Source organism: Magallana gigas, chromosome 1, assembly GCF_963853765.1.
Source record: "Magallana gigas chromosome 1, xbMagGiga1.1, whole genome shotgun sequence".
Lineage (NCBI taxonomy): Eukaryota > Metazoa > Mollusca > Bivalvia > Ostreida > Ostreidae > Magallana > Magallana gigas.
Genome location: NC_088853.1, coordinates 26,210,077 through 26,227,152, shown reverse-complemented (window position 1 = coordinate 26,227,152; position 17,076 = coordinate 26,210,077). Strand labels below are relative to the sequence as shown.

At 31.5% G+C, this 17,076-nt stretch overlaps 1 protein-coding gene across 1 annotated transcript; it reads right to left on the bottom strand.

Moving 5' to 3' along the window:
* Window positions 1-306: 306 nt before the first annotated feature.
* Window positions 307-9,430, bottom strand: LOC105330757 (cell death abnormality protein 1). Its single transcript, XM_066078331.1, has 12 exons — window positions 9,380-9,430; window positions 7,169-7,375; window positions 6,767-7,018; window positions 6,233-6,313; window positions 5,427-5,717; window positions 4,981-5,199; window positions 4,225-4,362; window positions 3,732-4,022; window positions 3,199-3,417; window positions 2,575-2,712; window positions 1,963-2,059; window positions 307-970 (listed from the first exon to the last, which is right to left on the bottom strand). Exons 3-12 carry the CDS (start codon window positions 6,876-6,878, stop codon window positions 784-786), a joined length of 1,773 nt encoding a protein of 590 aa, XP_065934403.1. The 5' UTR covers window positions 6,879-7,018; window positions 7,169-7,375; window positions 9,380-9,430; the 3' UTR covers window positions 307-783.
* Window positions 9,431-17,076: the final 7,646 nt, after the last annotated feature.

Here is a 17,076-nt window from a genome sequence, read left to right as displayed (position 1 = left end):
ATCTTGGTTATTTAGCTTTTTTACATTGATTACGCCGTTACTCTAATTGAAAAATAAAAAATGAATATATCTTCAAGAACGCGAAACGTAAGTGCTTATTCAGAGAACAATCAATTTTAAACAAATATGTACAACAGTTATATTCTTTGGAATATTAAACGAATAATTATATTGATAAAGTATCGTTCAAGGATTTTTACAAGCTAACCCCCACCCCCAATTAAAAAAACAACACAGAACGACGAATTAACTTAGAAAAACAAATCTTTATTTTTAACACTGAATTAAAATGGTTTTCGCAACACGTTTGCTTAACTTTATTGTAGTAATATATACTTTATTTATTCTCATATTCATTGTTATGTCATGTTCATTTTATTAAAGTTTTTTTGATTTGAAAATGAAAAAAAAGTTGTATTTTTATTTTCTAGGAAAGTAATTATGTTGATTGCATACACAAGTTTATATAGATGACTGTATTTATTTTTAAATTTTCATAAACAATCTTGTGCCTGTTGTAGATAAACCTAAAGAGTTTGGAACATGACAGACTGGACATTTAACAAAGTTCAAGAAACGTGTGTATTTCCAAAAAAAAAAAATCTTTGAAGACATGCTAGTGCTAATATCCTTATGTGCTCACGACAAACTTAAACATTGTGATTGTTGCATTTTACATATTTTTGAGTATGAAATACAATCAAATTACTGTACTTATTTAATACAGCAGTTAAACGTCTTAAAAATATTATTATGCTTCCTTTCAATGTCTGTTTCGTAAGTCTACCCCAATTGCTCGTAATGATGCTGTGAACGACGCAGTTCGGAAAGATTTTGATAATCAGTTTCCATCTCTGCACAGTCGTAGATAAATTGGTCTGGATTTTCATTATTTGTTGAGGCCCGACTTTTCTTTTCGTGTTGCCTCGGTTGTTCTTTCTTACATTTGCAAATGTTATTTTTGAAATATCTGGAATAGCCAAGAAAGAGGACAGAGTTACAGATTGAAACTGGTGTAAATGTTCTTAATTTCATATTAAGAATGTTAACAGCAATACATGTATGTCCCAAGGAAGTATTTTTGTACTTTTATTAATATCACTTAATGATTCACTTTCTAATTTACCGTCTCGTGGTCTCTAAAAATGTATCTGCATTTTAATTAATTGACAAAGACAGACTTGTTTATGTTAGGTATAACATGCAACTTATCTTGCTTCAAAAGCACATGTGCAGTAGTACAGGTAAAGTAACAGGTAACAATGTAACAGGTCGTAAAGTTAAGTATAGACGCGTTATCTTAAAAGGGATGTGTGGCCGTGGCCATTTTTAGACTTTATTAATTTCCTTTAGAAGAATGGTTATGCATAAAGATAAAATAAAAAAGTCAAAATCTAAAATATACCTATCAGACCCTAACCCCGGGTTTACTTTTGGGGTTTATTGTGGGTCTGTTTTTTAAATTTGTGACCACTTTGGGTCCACTCGGGGTTTACTTTTGGGTTATTCAAAGTTTGTTTTGGGGGTCCTCTTTTTGCACTTTATTGTAAAGCAGACCTGTTTTAATCTAATCATCTTACTGCCTGTATTTCCTGCCCCCTGTATATTATAAAATACACATGTAGCGTCTGCTTTCAGCGGTTTACTTCTGATCGGGGTTTACTATCTCTGTCCACTCTGGGTTTACTCTAGGTTCACTCTATTAAGCTAGAATAAACCCTGAAAGTAAACACAGGTTCTAGTTGGGGGTTATTTTCTGTAAGGTTGGGTCTGATCGGCACTGTATAATAACTTAAAAGTAGGATATTGTTGAAGGAAAAATGTTTTAAACTTTGAGGTATGTCTGATAGTTAATTTGTTGACAAACAAGCCTTCTTAACCGTTATTCATTTTTTGTACACACCAATACAGTAATGAGACAATATCCTTCAAAATTAAATAATCAATGCCTTTATAACATACCTTATAGATAAAAATATGTTGATCATCAAGCTTAGACAGAACAGCACGGAAACTGCATATAAAATGTAGTGGCTGTTCATGTTCTGTAAATGTTGAACTGTAAATAGTGTATCAAACAAGTTTTAAATAACTGGAGTGGTAGTAATGTCAAATATTTATATATAAATAAGTTTTATTTCAAAAGTGGTGAGTATTGTATTTACCACCAGCTTGAACTGATATGAGTGAATGGTACATGTTAAAAAAATGATATTAAAAATCAAACCAAACGGCAGAGACAAAAAAAGTTTCTTCAGTGCAACACTTCCAGTATTTATTAACTTGGTTTTACTTTGTAACATGTATGTACACCACTTCAAAATAATGTTTGAGTTGTGCCTAGAAGCAATATTCTGTTGATAAAATTAATGATTCACTTTGTTTAAATAACTGTTATGTATTACTTAAAAATAATTTTTTAATACATTTATCACAATGGCAGACGAGCTAACAAGTGTTAAGCTCAGATTACAAGTATCGAACTGAGAAATATCAACATTCCGATTGTAAAAGTTAAGAAACTACAAGTACATTACAATTAAGTACTTAACTAAACTTTGAACTAACATGTACCTTGAGCATTCAGTTCTTTGATAATGTTGCATTTGCACCCACGGTCGCATGTTCCGTTGTTTCCAAAACAGGTTCCTCGGTTGCAATTTGAACTACATTGTTTGTCACAAAACACTCCGTAATAATCAGGACTACATTCTTTTAAATATAAAGACAAACAGATAAGCAAGATATATAGTTTCATACATTAACCTCACCCTTCTCCGCGCCCTCGATACCATTAAGACCCGCCGATAGCTGACTCACCTTCATATCATTTTTTTAAATTTAAGACTTTTTGGTGATATATTGTTAACAAAACGGACAATTGGTAGTTAAAGGTTAAAAAAAATATATGAAATGTATGTTTTGTGATCGCACTTACACCGTCGATTTAGATAGAGATTGTATAAATATGCAGGAACAACGGAAGATAATATTCATTGTTTAAACTCACTAAAATACAAGGAAGTAAACATTTGAGTGTAAATGACATTGTTTTCAATGTTCAGACTGTTTTTAAAAATATTTTTTCTTTCATATTGCATGTCTTGAAAACTAAAGACATTTATCCTTACCACAAAGATATTCAATTATAATAAATTCCGAATGTAGAAAATATGATTATATTGGAAGACTGCATACCCACACAAGTATCGTTTTGCCATCCTTGTTTACATGTACAATGCCCGGTGATTTGGTCACAACCAGTCAAACACCCAGGACCGCACGTTTTGTTGCATTTGATTCCAAACATACCCTCCACACAAGCATAGCAATCTCCATTTTCTGGTCTGCATCCGTTTGTACAATTAATACTGCATGTATCTAAGCAAGTGGGCCCATAACGGTAGGAGTTGCATGCTTCATAATAATAGATATGAGAGCTTCACAATATTGATGCAAAGAAATAATAGATCAATTAACGTAATGATGACTATACATGTTATGCTGATTCTGGGTTATTTTTTTGTTATATTGAAATAAATGGGTAGATTTAAGTCAATTAATAGAGAAACCTCATTACTTTTAAACACATACCTAGCTTTTTGAGAGTAAAAATTAGCTCAACAAACGATAGTAAATAATATACTAAACATGATTTTTTTTTCATTTTCAATGATCTAAAAATTGTATTAATTTTTTTCTTTGAGTAAATTTCATTGTGAACTACATACTATCACAATACTCCCCCGCCCAATACGGTCTACATCCATCAGAGCAGGCCCCACTATGTCGATCACATGACTGTGACACACATCCGGGACTACACATTTTATCGCACTTGTCACCATATCTTCCACGGATGCATGTATCACAGGTGCCATTAGAAAAAGAGCAGTTCCTGCTTAAGCAATTTTCAGAGCATGACGAACTGCAATTTAAGTCCCAATATCCAGTCTGACATCCGAACAAGCAGTATCCATTTAATTTATCACATATTTGATTATTGCATATGTCGGGACAATCTGTAAGGAAAACATTATACAATTTACGTAGCTAATAACAGTGTATTTTGTTATGTAGAAATCAAATCAATCACGCTTCTTTAAAACTATAATTTTGCATATGTATTTATTTAGCAGACATAAGGATCTTTTTGATATATTATCTCTATTTATTTCATTCAAGGAATATATTAACGTATGCTAACTTTAAACCAACATATACCTTGAACATCCAGTTTTGTTATATTGTTGCATTTGCACCCACTTTCGCATGTTTCGTTATTTGCAAAACAGGTTCCTCGGTTGCAATTTGGACTACATTTTTTATCACACAACACTCCATAATAATCAGGATTACATTCTTTTAAATAAAAAGAAAGATACACAGTTAAGCAAGATATACATTTACATTAACCTCACCCTTCCCTGTGAACCGATGTCTGGTTAATACCCAACGATAATTGACTCTGTCATATCATTCGTATGATTTTCTTTAGACTTTTGGAGGTTAGATAGTCAACAAGACAGACACTTTGTCGTTTCAGGGCAAAATAATTTTCAACATTGTTCTGTAGTCATACTAACAATGTAAGTTAAGATAAAAATTGTAATTATCAGCAGACTGGAACTACAGAAGATTACATTCATTGTCTTAACTCAAAGTAACTTAGCTAAGCTTTCTTAACTCTGTGGCTCTAAAAATTAAAGAATTTGCAATAAATAAATAGATATCAAGATCTTTTAATACTTTTAATCGAAGAAATTTGTATACCGAAAGTACAAAGTAGTCGACATTTGGCGCTAAGAGTGAAAATGACATTCTTAGATGTTCAGTGTTTTATCGAACATGTTCGATTTTTTTTCTTTCATATTGCATGTCTAGTAAACTAAATACATTTAATCTTACACATAGGTTTTAAAACTATAATAAATTAATAATAGCAAAAAAGACAAATTGATACTTTGGCAGATTGCTTACCTACACAGCTATCGTTTTGCGATCCTTGTTTACATGTACATTGTCCAGTAAATTGGTCACAACCATACACACACCCTGTACTGCACGTCTTGTTGCATTTGCTTCCAAACATACCCTCTACGCAATCTAAGCAATCTCCATTGTCTGGTCTGCATCCATTATTACAGTTAAAACTGCATGTTTCTGAGCAAGTGGGACCATAATGGGAGGAGTCGCATGCTTCAAAATAAAAATACTGATGACTATACACGGGTAGTGTTATACTTATTCAGTTCCTTTTTTTTAAATTAAGAATAAAAATGGATATAGTTTAGATAACTAGTAGAAACACCTCATTGCTTTAGACAGAAATCAGCCTAACAATCAAAAGTTGTTTTTTTTTTTCAATGATCGAAAAACTTACATTTATTTTTTTCTTTGAGTAAACTTCATCGTTAAATACATACTATCACAATACTCCCCCGCCCAATACGGTCTACATCCATCAGAGCAGGCCCCACTCTGTCGATCACATGACTGTGACACACATCCGGGACTACACATTTTATCACACGTATCTCCATATCTTTCTCGGATGCATGTATCACAGGTACCATTCGTAATAGAACAGTTTCTGTTTAAGCAATTTTCAGAGCATGAAGAACTGCAATTGAAGTCCCAATACCCAGTCATACATCCGAATATGCATTGTCCACTTGATTTATCACATATTTGATTAAAGCATGTGTCAGGGCAATCTGTAAGAAAACCATGATAGAACTGAACATTTACGTGTTTAGTAACTGTATTTTTATATGTTGAATTTAAGGTGGTATGGGACACCTCCGTAATTGTGACATACTTCTTCTCGAAGTCAACAATAAAATTAAGTATAGTTTTAAAAATATGTTCCCCAAATTTCTAACCGAATAAGATAGTGCAGTTTTCCAGTAACAAACCTAATACGTAATACTATGTGATTTTCCAGACAATAATCACTGCGTACTATTGACGTTGAACATTAATGCATTTGAGAAATATAAGTGATTTCTGATCATAAGTAATATTTATTGTTTGAAAGACATCATTATAAATTTCAGACAGAAACGTTTAATCTAATACATCCGATCAATTCTCAGTCATATAAAAACTTTTTGAAATTTTTTCATATGCAAAGAAATATTGATTACGTTCATAAGAAATGTATTGAAATAAATTAATTAAACGCTTCATGATACGAATGCTTCAAAATGATCAATAAAAATAATCTAACCACAAAGACCGCTTTTGATATCACACGATTGGCATCCCCGACATGGTCTACAATCAACACCATATTTGCCTGTTTCGCATCCTAAATTTACAGAATGTAATAATCCATTGGAAAATATTTACATTTTTTGGACGCAATATTGGTATTAAGAGATGTAGATTGTATCACATCAAAATTAGTTTATTTATCATGTAGTTGAAAAAGTATTGCAATTTATTATCAAAACGTTAAGACCGTAGTAATTTTTCTTTACTTCAAAATTATTAAACAATTTGACTATTTGACATCATTCGTTCTCAGACAAAACATCATCTTTGAATATATTATATCTTTATGCTAAAAAATATATATTTCAGTGCAAAAAAATTTTATCACTTAAAAGAGGCAGCAGTGTCTAGTGGGTTTTTTTAAATCGCTAAACGAAGTCAATTAATAATGTTCACTTTTGACACACGTGTACCGGTCATTTACAAGAAAAAAAAAAGAATAAATTATTATCATAAGTATAGAGTTTTTTTTTTATGAAACGTATACCATAAACTTCTATTTCACATATTTCTAGCATGGCCCCCGCTACAGGATCATCTTCAGGTGCGTCATACGTTGTCTCCACAATTACGTATCTAGCTGTCTGCTGGCATGGCATGTCTATTATATTTGGAGGTAGGTATTGGTCTGTGGTGTTGTCAGTGTAACAGCGGGTTCTATGTGACGTATTTGACGTTGTGGCTGGAAATTCTGATACATCGAGATAAAACTGTCTGAATCTGTACTGCTTCCACGAATCTAGAATTTTTTTTTTCAAATATACATTGAGCTTGTACAAAAGTATGCAATAACTAAATTCGAAGGTGTATTAACCTTTTACACGCAACAACCCAAATAAACATGAATTTACATATAGTATGATTATGACGTCATACTATGCCTTCATACCTTCAGTTCTGTAATATATCTTTACGTTACTTATGCTGTAGGGCTGCCCCAAATCTACCTGAAGCCACGCTTTAGGTCGATTAGGATCAGTATGTGAACAATACCATTCTTTCAATGCTAAATTGCCATCGTAAGCTAATGTTACTCCGTGACCAGCGTATGTTGAACTCAGCTCTAGAACTGTTGTGTTTCGCTTACAAAGGTTTTCTGAAAGTTAAATAATACAATAATGATAAAGTGTAACAAAAAACTGTATACTGTGTAAGAAAGTGAAAAAAAAAATATTCTTTTAAAAACTAAAGGCTTTTAAAAAATTAATTACAAGGATAACACATTGTTAAAGCCATTTTTCCGAACAATTAGCTTTTTAATTATATTTTTAGTACTTTATATCAAAGATAAACATATCAAAATTATATGTCATATCAAATGAAGATTTCAAAATGTAACGGAAGCTCATTTAATAAAATATAGAATAAATAGGTGCAAGAATATTTTTCGCAAAGAATTATGTACATTTTTATAATGATTTGTACCAGGCTTGGGGCGAATTACATTGTAAAGTAATGCATTACATTACCATTACTTCATGAATTTGGGCATTAAATTACCATTACCATTACTTGATTTTCTTGAAGTAATGCATTACATTACCATTACATGAGTAAAGTAATGCATTACCATTACCATTACTTTTTTTTTTAAAGTAAAGCTAATAAAGAGTTTTTGCAAATGTTTCAAATATACAACACTCTTTAACATATCTACAGCTTTATGCTTGCGGTATCAGGTTCAAATTCAATGAATAAACAAGAGTCATTCTTTATTTGCTCAATATATAATCATATTGTGGCAATATGAACAACATATTACATAAGTAAAATGATATTTATAGACATTTGGCATGATACAATATCAGATAATTATGAAATAGAGACACAGGATAACATGCGTAACAAAAAACAATTTATGAAATAATGTTGCTGATTTTAAAAGCTAAATATAGATATATCCCCAGATTACACAAATCTTTATAATTTTGGACACTTAATTTTATTAATTTATAAACAGATGATTTTTCCCAGTTATATTTCTTAATTTATTTTAATCGTATTTCTTTTTACGGAGGACACTTTAAGACAAAAGATTGCTGTTGCACTTTATGATCGAAGTTTCAAAGGGTTCATCTTTTAAATGCATCCATCTTCCGGGCTATACTAAATATATGTTTTGCAGGAGCAGTCAAAGCTTGGACTGGAAAATACTGTTTGACGATCTTTATCTTAGGATATATTAAGTGCAATAATAGATTAAATACATAAATCTTGTATTTTCTATCAGTCCAAACTAATGTAAAGTTCAATTAATATACAGGAGAGAGAGAGAGAGAGAGAGAGAGAGAGAGAGAGAGAGAGAGAGAGAGAGAGAGAGAGAGAGAGAGAGAGAAAATAAGTAAGATTATTTTCAAATGGGTTATAATATTGGAAGTGATATTGATTTTCATCATCGATGGACAGTGCATTCATTTGGCTTTTAAAGGTGCATGTCTGTCTCCTATTCTATTGTGACATATTGCGAAGGGAAGGGGATTGGGGTGTTTAGCACTTCTTATAACAATAGATTGTTTTGATACTTAGATTATCCTGGGGGCAAAGTGTTGTTGACACATTTCTTATTGAAGTGCAAACTAATTGGAGTAAATTGTTTAAATGATTAAAAACTCTTAATAACAACACTCTTAAAGATGTTATGAAATTTTGCTGTTATCTTTAGTAATATAACCAATTCAAAAATGAGTTTTAAAAAACCTTTTTTAATAAAACATGTACAATTAAAACATTTTTTCTTAATGAGAATTATTTCTTTCTTCTTTAAAAATAAATTTAATCAAATTTAATTTCAACTTTTCATTTATTCATCACATTTTTAAAAGTGAACATGCATAAATATGCATAGTAATGCAAAGTAATGCCATGTAATGCCAGCATTACACTAGATTTTGGAAAGTAATGCATTACATTAGCATTACTTGTAATGCTAATTTTGAGGCATTACACACTACTAGCATTACTTTGAAAACATGTAATGCATTGCAATGCATTACCATTACATTTAGCATTACCCCAAGCCTGATTTGTACATGTATGTAAAACTCAATATTTACTACATACACTTAAAATATTGGATAATTCTGTCAAAATATATACATACCAAAACAACAAATACCGCTGAAAAAACAAACAAGTGCAGTCCACAGGAATGTCTCCATGTTTACACACAAAGATGATCACAGAGCATTGCATTGTTCACAAAGGGAAGTTATTTTATTTGATCATTTATATTTGGTACTTTCATGCTAATTATAACTTGAAGCGGTATCAGTGTAAAAAGGACTTCCGTTAAAAATTTAAAATCTTTTAAAAATCCAGTGTGTTTGCTCAATAAATGCAGCCTTTTTTGCTATCACTTATCTTGAAATTTAACTTATAAAAGGTTAAATATCCCAGGAAATGAATATTGCAATTGGTATTTTATTTTGTTATCTGGTTTTATTGTAAACATTTTCTGTAAAATGCTGTGAATCATAACGTAAACGTTGTTGAAAAAGCTTATAACAAAACACTTCTTTATAACGATTTGTAACCCTAAATGCGCATCAATTTCAGTGTCTCTATAAATTGTCCCTATTGTAAATGCATGTTTGTTTCAGAAAAGAAAAACAGAAAAAAAAATTTCATATTTGTGAAGAAATTGGATAAATAGACTTTCTTAAATTGATTTTTTTTTTCATCCATACAAATATTCTGATCTTATCTTAGAATTATTCATGTGAACTGGCACACCACCTCACCCAACGTAACTCAAGTCAATACATAGCATCAAGTCTGAGTTCTTCCCTTTTTCTTTAAGGATTTGAGTGGAAGACTGAGTTGAATAATTTAAAAATATAGTGGTCAGTTTCAGTCTCAATAGATATGACAAGGTGGTTAACATGTGGAACTCAGTACTTCTGATGTGTCTTTACTTTATGGAGAGTTTGGTTTAAATGTTACCAAGTTTTAACGAGTCTTGCTGAAAAAAAACAGTACATTTTCTTCTTTCATTCAATCTATGTAATTTAAACAAAATTACTGTTGACCATATCTTTTGAGATACTTAAAAATGTTGACGCAAAAATATATTTTCGAAGAAAAAACATGCATCAATTTTTAAGGTGAAACATAAGCAGAAGTTGTAAAACTCGTTACGATACTCTGTCCTAATGATTAAGATGGTCTACGATCGATCGAGTTTTTTTTCTTTTATTTTAAACAGTATATATTTCTTATAAATATCAAATATACAAATTAATTAACTGCACTGATATATTCACTGAATTCAAATTAACAAAGCTATCAAAAACTAAAGTACTAAATTTTGTTTTAATATATTTCCTAATATTTCATAAGATTACCGAGGAAAAGGTCTTATAAGTGGATGTAGGTGGCATGCTATTAGACTATAAGACGCCCCTCCAATAATAGTCGTTCATAAAGGAAAGTATTAAGTTCTAATTTCAAACCACTTTTGAAGTTTTGTTGGATATACAAGCACAAGAATATATAAACGCATGTTCTTCTAATTATCGATTAAAACTTTCTGCAAATAACAGTTAGTTCAAACACATCTTTTACAACATACACCATAGTATTGCATAGCATTAAAATCTCATAGCATAGCATTGACATCTCATATCATAGCATACGAATCTCATACAACAGCATACAATATCATTCGACATATCATACCATAGCATAGCATACAGCATTATTTATATTTGGTTTAATTGTTTTTATTTGAAAAAATAAATGTTCACATTAAATATTTGTGGTAAACTTTGGCTTCATATTATTTAACTTTGAAATGTGTTGAACTCTTTTGTGTTTGAAGGCGTTTTTGTTCAAATCTCATAGCATAGCATACCATATCATTAAGCCCTTCATTTCAATTTCTCATAGCATAGCAAACACATCACATAGCACATCATTAAAATCGCATACTATAGCATAGCATAGAATTGAAAAAGATATGCATGAAAATAAATGTAAGCTAAGCGTTTCAAAAATAAAGGTAATCAGACAAAGAATGTAAGAAGAAAATAAAAGGACATCGAAATGCAACCCCCCCCCCCCGATAAAACCATACGTTAAAAAACCGTATTTAAAATGTTTTTGAAATCGTTGTTTTTATATATATTGTTTTGTAAATTGTATTATATTTATAAAACACAAAATATGTTCTGGAAGGAAGCAATTATGGCTTGTATCCAACTAAGAGTTTTAATTATTTTCCTGTTGTATTAAAAATAAACTATGATATTTTTTCATCATCTACAGAAGTAACACAAGGAAATTAATTAGTTTGAGCAAAATGAATTCAGGAAGAGATTGTAGTTAATTTTTTTTTACATCAAGGATGTTGTCTAATTGAAAATACAAACATCACATATGCCAAAAATATGGTCAACAATATTCTATTTATGAAGTCCGTCGGATGTCACGTATATTGGAGTATTGTGTCAATGATAAGCAATCCTTTCTGGGGGAGACAATTTGTCTGGGTTTTATAATGAACAACTTTGCATAGCGCTGTCATATTAGCTTAAATCCGTTATGTTCGTTTTAATGTTGAAACATTAAAAATTTTGAAAGTTGAGTTTCGCAGATGCCTTCTGTACATTTTTACTTCGCCCAGGAATTAACATTAACAACACATTATGAATTTTTTTTCGTATGTCTTACTTCAAACCGACTTAAATGGCCCAACAGTGTATTTTCCACTTAAGTATTGTAAAGCTTAAATCAATTAACAAGTAAATTGTGTTCAACCTAAGAAGCGGGAATCGCATAAAAATTATTCTTTACTAAGGCCATACCTGGACTTGAATTTAAGTTATCAGATTAACAACTAACGAGTTCCGTTTTAGCTTCCAAAGCACTCTGAATCATAGATAATATTGCAAAATATTGTTATATGGTCAATTGGTCACATGATAATATATATGCAATAACTTAACTAATCTTATGCAAGAAATATAACATTTGGTTTATATTATTGTTGGCAATTTTGAATTCATTTCATATCAAAAATTGCCAAAAGAAAGCAAGTACATGTCAATAGTAGCATTTGCTAATAACTGAATGGTGTATATTGACATCTAAGGTATTAAAAGCCACTTCAGTAGTTAAACGTCATTTTCTAATTAATTAATTCATACAAAGTCGTTGATAATAAAATAATGTTACCTAACAGTAAAGCGTAACGGGTAAGAACGTTAACTACGTGTCTGTACGTAGAGAGTTAAAATCCTTTAAGTTTTAAAAACTTATTTTGTTCGGCCAAATACATGTATTGAAGTTTTCAAAATTCTAAAGCGTCACCGTGAAAGAATATTGATTATAACGGACTTTTATCCACATAAATATCGATATGTGTCTTCTACTACCTTAAAACATTGAGGTGGGGGGGGGGGGGTCAGAGTAATACATGTAATTGTGTTTGCATAGGGGGGGGGGATTGGGATCCGATATGTATTTTCGGTAATTTTACTATAATTATAAATGAAGTGGGAGGAGGGTCTAGATTCCTAAACTCCTAACCATTCTCTCGAAATCCGTGCACACAATGATGTTGACACCTAAAATAAATGAGTTAATTCACATGCTAACATCAACTAAACACAACTCTTTCTGAAACATATCTTGTTAATCGAGGAAAGAAATGAAACTACAGTCTCTGAAACGTTCTACTTTCCCATTTTTTCGTGCGTTTACCGTGTTCTCCGCTCCATTCACGCTGACCACTGAAAAGCGCGGTGCATTCACAAAGCGTTTACCTTGTGTTCCCCGTTCCTTTAGCGTTAATTTTCCGTTCAGTCCGACATTATTTTTTTTACTGACGAAACACAATGTAAGGATAACTTCGAAAAAAGCCCTCCGTATAAATCGTTCATCTTGCATTCACATTATGTTTACATATCGTTCACCCTGCCATCCATTTTGCGCACGAGTTTTCGCTCCATTTGTGTTCTGCGTTCGCTAAGCGTTCATAAGCGCGCACGTCATTCCGTTTAGCGTTCACTAATTGTTCAGTCCGATACGATTTTATTTAGGCTGATAACAATGCATACCTAGTTTATACAGTAGTTTATCTGTTATTTTTTCCTGATTACCGACGAAACACAATGTACAGACCCTGAAATGTGCTACGTACCTCACCAGTTGCACGGTTCAGTTGGGTACCCTTTTTTACAGTTCGCTTTTTGAACGGTTCGCTTCGTTTTGTGAACGGAACGGTTCGATTCTTGCACAGTACGCTTTGCTGAAAAAAGTTGCTCGCTTTGTGAACGGTTTGCGCGCTTCATTAATGAGGTAGGCGTGGCCTGAACGCTTTGATTTTTCTAAAAAAAAAAAACTTTGTATAGTTTTTGCCCGATCTACTTTAGCAAGGTGGTAATTATGACAAGAATTGTTTTTTTTTATTTATATGATATATTATAAATGTATTTCAATCTATTTGAAATTAGAAGTTCAATTTGTTCTCTCTAAAAATAAAAAAACTTATTTTAATAGCTAATCTAATCACAATGTGTGTACATTTCAATTTTCTGTTTCTCACTTTATTTAGCAAATTGAATGCAAGGATTTAGAGGATAGACATTTGTAAGAATGATATCAAATTACTAAGCAACCTTTTGGTAATAATCATTCATAAAATGTGAATAAATGATACCAAGTAAATAGATGTGTCCAATCTATACAATATTTAGCGATAAACGTCATAGTATTTTTCGTTCCGTTCCGTTTTCCGTTCTGCGTTTTAGCAACACTCTTAATTAGTCATCATGCGTTCTTGAATACCCGTTCTGAAAAGTTATACTTATCAAAACTTAACTCTCATAAACAATCGGCTAATTTTATTCATTCAATATTTCTCATATCGAAAATGCAGATTTAAGCAGTTATTCTGGTGCAGGATTTTATAGTCTGTCCCAAAGTATTGCTTCCATCCCATTTTGATGATTTTTAGTAAATATACACATACCTGTGAATGAAGTATACTTGAAATCGAGGAAATGGAAAATATCCAAGATATCTTCATTGATAAATTATCCCTTTTCACTCATAAAATTGTACAGGGAGGAAAACAAATTTCTGACGGAAATTTAAAATGGGAAATGTTTACATCCTTTCTCCATTCGGAAGTACTTGGGACACTTCGCTCAATTTTTCAACATTATCATCCGGGCTTATTAATAGCTGATGCAATGCAAAATCTACGTAGACTTTCTATTTTGGGATGTGTATTGAAACCTGGAGCGGTAGAGGGGGCGTTTCAAAACAGATAATCAGGACATTTTTCATATTAGTTGATGAACGTTGTTTGGGCACAAAGGTATTTATTATTATCGAAATATCAAGCGAAAACTCAGGACAGAGTATAGTAGATTTAATGCATTTTAAATTGCTTTTATATATTAGTCCTTTTTAAGAATGAAGGGATAAACAATTATAAATAAATCCCCCCCCCCCCCCGCCCCTAAAAAAATCTTTGCATCACTTTACTCTACGTCTTGTAGGATTTCATCTTACACACGCTTGTTTATTTCTAAAGATTAAAATACACGCAAACATCACAAGAAAGAAATTCTGCAAAAAGAAAGAATTATGAGTAATGTATTATTCTATTTATCAATTTCCCCCGTTGAACGTACGTGTTTGCATTGTGTATGAATAAGAGAGAGAACAAGAGAGAGGGAATGAGGTTTTTTTTTTTTTTTTTTTTAATATATTTTCGAACACATCTTCTAGAGTTCTGAAACTGTAAGAGAACATGTTTAGAACCATACCGGTCATGGTTTCTATTCCGGAACTGTAACAGAACAGACATTAGGGTCTCTTGTAGAACAGATAAAGGATTTGTCAAATCTCTTTCTGTAAAATATTAATCTAAAGACAGTTATTTGACTTAATAATGGCCCAAGTGTTAAAAAGGTATTAAAACTAGAGCAGAGCTCGTGGCAAAGCCACGAGTAGGTCTTCCGTTGTTGCTGCGAGTTGAAAATATATGTGATATGGTGTCAAACGATTATAATTACTAAACTTTCAGTTCTGCTTTTGTTATTAAAACGTGTTGTGATTGAAAGCCTGCATATAAAACGTGTTTTGAAAAAGAAAATAAGAAAATGTTTTAGGAAAACTATTTGTCGCACACAGTTTATGTAATCGTAACAAACATTATTTAAAAAATGAAATATTTAATGGCGAGTTAAATTTTCAGGGGGTAGCAAGCATTGTTGTAAACAGTATGTACTCATGGGTCATGTCAGGAATTGTGTTTTTTTTTTTTAAACCGAACCCGTTTACAAAACACGTAACCTTTTCTCTAAGATAACTTCTTTATTTAAATATTTGTAAATTTTTGAAGACAATGTGCAATTTAGAATTGTTGCGTGCTGACAAAATTTACAGACCCTGAAACGTACTACTATACAACAACAAAAAAGCGTGCGACTTACGTGCGAAAAACGTTTCGTAATAACCGTTTAGCGTTTCGTGTGAATCGTGAAGCGTTTCGTGTAAACCGTTTAGCGTTTCGGACAAAGCGTGCAGAATTTCGGACATTGCGTTTAAATCATTTCGAGCAAAGCGTGCGAGAACCATGTGAAACGTTTATCAGATTTCATTCGGAACTCTCTGACAATTTGTTTCAAAATGGAGCCCGTGTTTTACATTACATGTACTTTAAACTGTTTGTGATTGGCAAAACTCTCTTGTAGGTATTTTCATGAAAAAAAAAATCTAGAAGAAATGATATACTTATCTTTTAACAAAATTGAATTTATTTTTAACAAACAAAAGAAAGGTATATGTATTAAAAGACGACTAGTTACAGAGTACATGTATAAATAACGTTTTTATACGATGTTTCAGTACTGGTACAGTTTTACCGGTAACGAATATTTGCCAGTATCGAATAATTTTTAGAAAAATTATTGGTGGAAGACAAAGTTGAGGTTTTAAAAAATTCTAGCTAGGTGATTATAACACAGAAATAAATATTATATCAGTACGTGAAGTTGTTTGCCATTTGCACGATTATTTACCGAATTGTTTAACAATTAAAAATGTGCCCCAGATATGAGCTACCGGATGTTCAAAGCAGAAAAAACGAAAGTGTGAAAACAATTAAGCCTAACTATGAAAATAAGTTTGTTATTGATCCCTATTTAGTGAATAATTAGTAAATATAATTCATTTAAAAAGATAATACATCATATCAAATAATAATGGAGCTTTGAATGAAATTACGACTTCAAATAGAACCACGTGTAGTTTTCCTAGTTACGGTTCCCTGCGACAGCAGTATTATTTGGCTGCAAAAATTGATACGGGAAAAACAAAGGAAAATGGCAACTACTTATCATCAATTACTATTATAAAGTGTTTTTATGAAAATTCAATATTATAAAGTAACGGAAATGAAAACTGTTCAAGTCCAGTTTCAATTTGACCGGAAAACGGTATGATAAAAATAACGATCATATAATTTGTTTAAATGACATATTCCCACAATCGTTTTTCCTTGTTCATTTATAAGTCCATTAACATGTACCTCTAGAATATTTTTGAAATTAATTCGCCTCAAAATATTCGGTCAGAAGTGATAAAGGCCGCTTAATTCGATACTGGGAAACGAATTCGAAACTAGGAAACTGGAGGGGGTGTTGAAATTACTGTCTCCGTAATTCATCCTTTATATTTTCGGAAGTTTGATACAGTTTAGAAGGACAAAGAAACGCGATTTAAACAAAAAATAAAAACATTTGGAATTTTGATAATAATAGTTGCATGCACGAGAAACCGCAT

Excerpts from the sequence above, each read along its gene's own strand:
- LOC105330757 (XM_066078331.1), bottom strand. The coding sequence starts at position 6,878 with ATGCCATGCCAGCAGACAGCTAGATACGTAATTGTGGAGACAACGTAT. Across the intron at positions 5,200-5,426 it reads GGCGGGGGAGTATTGTGATA|CATGCGACTCCTCCCATTAT; the intron begins GTATGTATTTAA and ends TTTATTTTGAAG. Across the intron at positions 4,023-4,224 it reads AACAAAACTGGATGTTCAAG|ATTGTCCCGACATATGCAAT; the intron begins GTATATGTTGGT and ends TTTTCCTTACAG.